The following is a 3,555-nucleotide window of genomic DNA, read 5'->3' as shown; positions in this document are numbered from 1 at the left end:
GGCGAACTGGAGAAGAAGCTTTGCTTTATTGCTCAATTGCTTTGCTGGTAATGCGTGACTCCAAGCTAACCTATAAACATTTACGAGGAGTCGAGGATCAAAACTAACACTGCTGCTATATGCTATTGATTTCGAGTCGGGGAAGAGAAGTTTCTAGAAGAAACACAACGGTTGGCTCCACGGTTTTATAGGGTTACGAAGTTTTTGGGGCTATCAAAAATCTCGCCATCTTTCGTCCAGAATTTCTCCAGTACTTCCTCCTGCTCATCTCTGTCTTCAATTGGGCACTGCACTTTTGTTTTTTCCTTCCTCAAATCGATTGTTGGAACTCAACCAATCCCACCTGTAAAAAGCAAATCCATATCTAAATGTGTGAAGAGCTCCCACTACTTTCTTCTTTGATTGTTTAGATTAATATTTTCTATTTAGGAACGGAGAGAGTCAGATGGGGAAATCGGGAGGGAGGAAAAAGAAGGCTAATGGTGGTGGTGGTGGTAGTAGTGGAAACGCAGTCACGAGTGATCTCCCAGTCTCGGCGGCAAATGGAGTGGTTGATTTGGATACTTCAATCTTCTTGAAACGAGCCCACGAGCTCAAGGAAGAAGGGAACAAGCTATTCCAGGCCAAAGACTATGCGGGTGCCCTTGAACAGTACGACCGTGCTATTCGCCTCACTCCCAAGTCTCACCCGGACCGCGCCGTCTTCCACAGCAACCGTGCGGCTTGCCTGATGCAGATGAAGCCCATAGATTACGAAACCGTCATCGCCGAGTGTTCATTGGCTCTGCAGGTCCAGCCCGGTTTCGGCCGAGCCCTCCTCCGTCGTGCCAGGGCTTTTGAGGCTCGTGGTAAGTACGAAATGGCGATGCAGGACGTGCAGTCCCTCTTGTCTGCTGATCCCAATCACCGAGACGCTTTGGAGATTGCCAGTCGCTTGCGGGTTGCGCTCGGGCCTCGCCAGGAAGCCCAGCATGATCTCCAGAGCCGCCCTTCCCCTGCTGCCCTCGGCGCTTCCGCTGTTCGCGGTGCCCCAGTTGCCGCCCTCGGCGCTTGTTTACCGGGACGGCCGGCTCCCAAAAAGGCCACAGCAGCAGCGGCGACGATGTCACCTGGTAACAAGGCTGAAAAGACCCAACCCCTTCTCGTCGCCAAAGATGGTCCGGAGCTGAAAACCCAGCAGCCGAAACCTGTTTCCAAACCTTCAAAAGCTTCTTTGGGATCCGCTCCTTATCCGATTAAGGACAATTCAAAGGTTCAGTCTTCTTCTTCTTCACCATCCTCGTTGCCTGTTAATGGGAAGGCCTCAGTATCATCTGACACCCGATGGAGGCCATTGAAACTCGTTTATGATCATGATATCAGGCTTGCCCAGGTGCCCGCCAAATGCAATTTCAGAATGCTTAGGGAGATTGTGAGTAAACGGTTTCCATCCTCTAAATCAGTTCTGATCAAGTACACGGACGCTGATGGTGATTTGGTGACTATCACCTGTTCTGGTGAACTCAGATTGGCAGAGTCTTCTGTGGACGCCCTCCCTCTGAAGGAAACTGAAACAGAGAAAACCAATGGGTTGGGGATGTTGAGGTTGCATATTGTCGAGGTTAATCCTGAGCAGGAACCACCTCTGGTGGAAGAAGAGGAAGAGAAGCCTGTGGAGGACGAAATGGCCAAGGAAGATGAAGGTGGGTGCCATTATTCAACTGGTGATTCTGTGGATGAAGTCGTGGACACTGAGATCTCAGATACTGAGCAAGAAGTTCAGAAGGAGAAGCTGGGAGCTGCTGATGATGCCGATTACAAAGAGATTGAGATTGATGATTGGTTATTTGAGTTTGCTCAGTTGTTCCGGACCCACGTGGGTATTGACCCTGATGTTCATATTGACTTGCATGAGTTTGGGATGGAGCTCTGTTCAGAGGCTCTTGAGGAGATAGTGACGAGCGAGGAGGCTCAGAGCCTCTTTGACATGGCTGCTTCTAAGTTCCAAGAAGTGGCTGCTCTGGCTTTTTTCAACTGGGGTAATGTTCACATGTGTGCAGCAAGAAAGCGGATACCATTGGATGATTCTGCATCAATGGAGTTGAAGTCTGCCCAGCTTCAAGCAGCTTATGACTGGGTCCGTGAAAAATATACTTTAGCGGGACAGAAATATGAAGAGGCTCTCCGAATCAAACCGGACTTCTATGAGGGGTTGCTTGCATTGGGACAACAACATTTTGAGACTGCAAAGCTTCATTGGTCCTTCACCGTTGCAAATAAGATTGATCTCTCGGGTTGGGATTCTACGGAAACAATCAAACTCTTTGATAGTGCTGAAGAGAAGATGAAGACTGCAACTGAAATGTGGGAGAAGCTAGAGGAACAGAGGGTTAATGAGCTCAAAGACCCAAGTGCCAATAAGAGGGATGAGTTCATGAAAAGAAGAAAGAAGCAAGGATCAGGTGTTGATGGGGGTTCCTCTGAGAATGGGGGTCCTGGGGTATCTGCAGATGAAGCGGCAGAACAAGCAGTTGTCATGAGATCTCAGATACATCTCTTTTGGGGCAACATGCTTTTTGAACGGTCTCAGGTTGAGTTTAAACTTTGTTCTGATGGCTGGAAGAAGAATCTGGATACAGCTATTGAAAGGTTTAAGCTTGCCGGGGCTTCTGAATCTGACATTGCAGTGGTGCTAAAGAATCATTCATCCAATGCTGATGTGGTTGAAGGTGAGGTGTCAAACCTGAGTTCTAATGCCAGTACTCAATTGGAATGTAAGGATGTGGTCAAGGAAATCAAGCATGTTGCAGAAAGGTGACTTGGAATGAGCTGTTTAGCCTGCCTGATGGTTTCAATGGATTGCCTACACGTTTGTTACTTGACTTACCATATATGCATGACTTTGAAATGGATAAAGAAAGGGATCATCCCCATATGGCAGGATTCAGCTAATTGCATTGATGGGGTTCTGAAGTTGATTTTTTGTCAAGAGGTAGATAATTTGGGTATCAAGGAACTCAAAGGTGTGTATTTACTCTAACGATTGTGTATTTGAGTACTTAAGAACGGCCTTTAACATAAACTGTGCTCTAAGGTTTGCTTGCAATATATATTTTATACCCTTTATTGCTGGGGGTTATTTGATAGCAAGCTTTTCGGTAAATATGTTCCGTTTAACTGTTTGTGCATTTTATATGTTTCAAAATAAAATTTGTATGGCACAATCCTCTTTGAAAAGTAAATACCTAGGTACTTAATGCAGTCCTAGATAGGTAGGAGACCTATTAGGAGCCAAACAACAGGATCAAATAACAAAAGGGGCTGATGGTTCGAATGGACAACACTAGGATTTAGGTCAATTCCTAAGGTTAGGGTTGGATATTGGGAAAGGGGTTTATAGGGTATTAATGGGCAGGTTTAGAGGGCTATTATGGTATAAAAAAGTTAGGGTTTGGATGAGTTTTGAAATTCTGCAATTCTGGACAGAATTGAGTTGCAGGTTTTGGGCTTTAATGGAGTTAGAGTTTATGGTATGCAAACAAAAAATAAAGGGGATCAATTGGGGGAAAGGATTAG

The 3,555-nt window shown here is 46.1% G+C and overlaps 1 protein-coding gene across 1 annotated transcript; it reads left to right on the top strand.

Annotated features, from left to right (window-relative positions):
• The first annotated feature begins 403 nt into the window (after nucleotides 1-403).
• On the top strand, nucleotides 404-3,004 carry LOC122642018 (protein CLMP1-like). The gene has a single exon (XM_043835397.1). It carries the CDS (start codon nucleotides 446-448, stop codon nucleotides 2,795-2,797), a length of 2,352 nt encoding a protein of 783 aa, XP_043691332.1. The 5' UTR covers nucleotides 404-445; the 3' UTR covers nucleotides 2,798-3,004.
• The last annotated feature ends 551 nt before the right edge of the window (nucleotides 3,005-3,555 follow it).

The sequence above is a fragment of the Telopea speciosissima genome, chromosome 10 (genome assembly GCF_018873765.1).
Source record: "Telopea speciosissima isolate NSW1024214 ecotype Mountain lineage chromosome 10, Tspe_v1, whole genome shotgun sequence".
Lineage (NCBI taxonomy): Eukaryota > Viridiplantae > Streptophyta > Magnoliopsida > Proteales > Proteaceae > Telopea > Telopea speciosissima.
The sequence above is the reverse complement of the archived record's forward strand: the minus strand, read 5'-3'. Positions and strand labels throughout refer to the sequence as shown.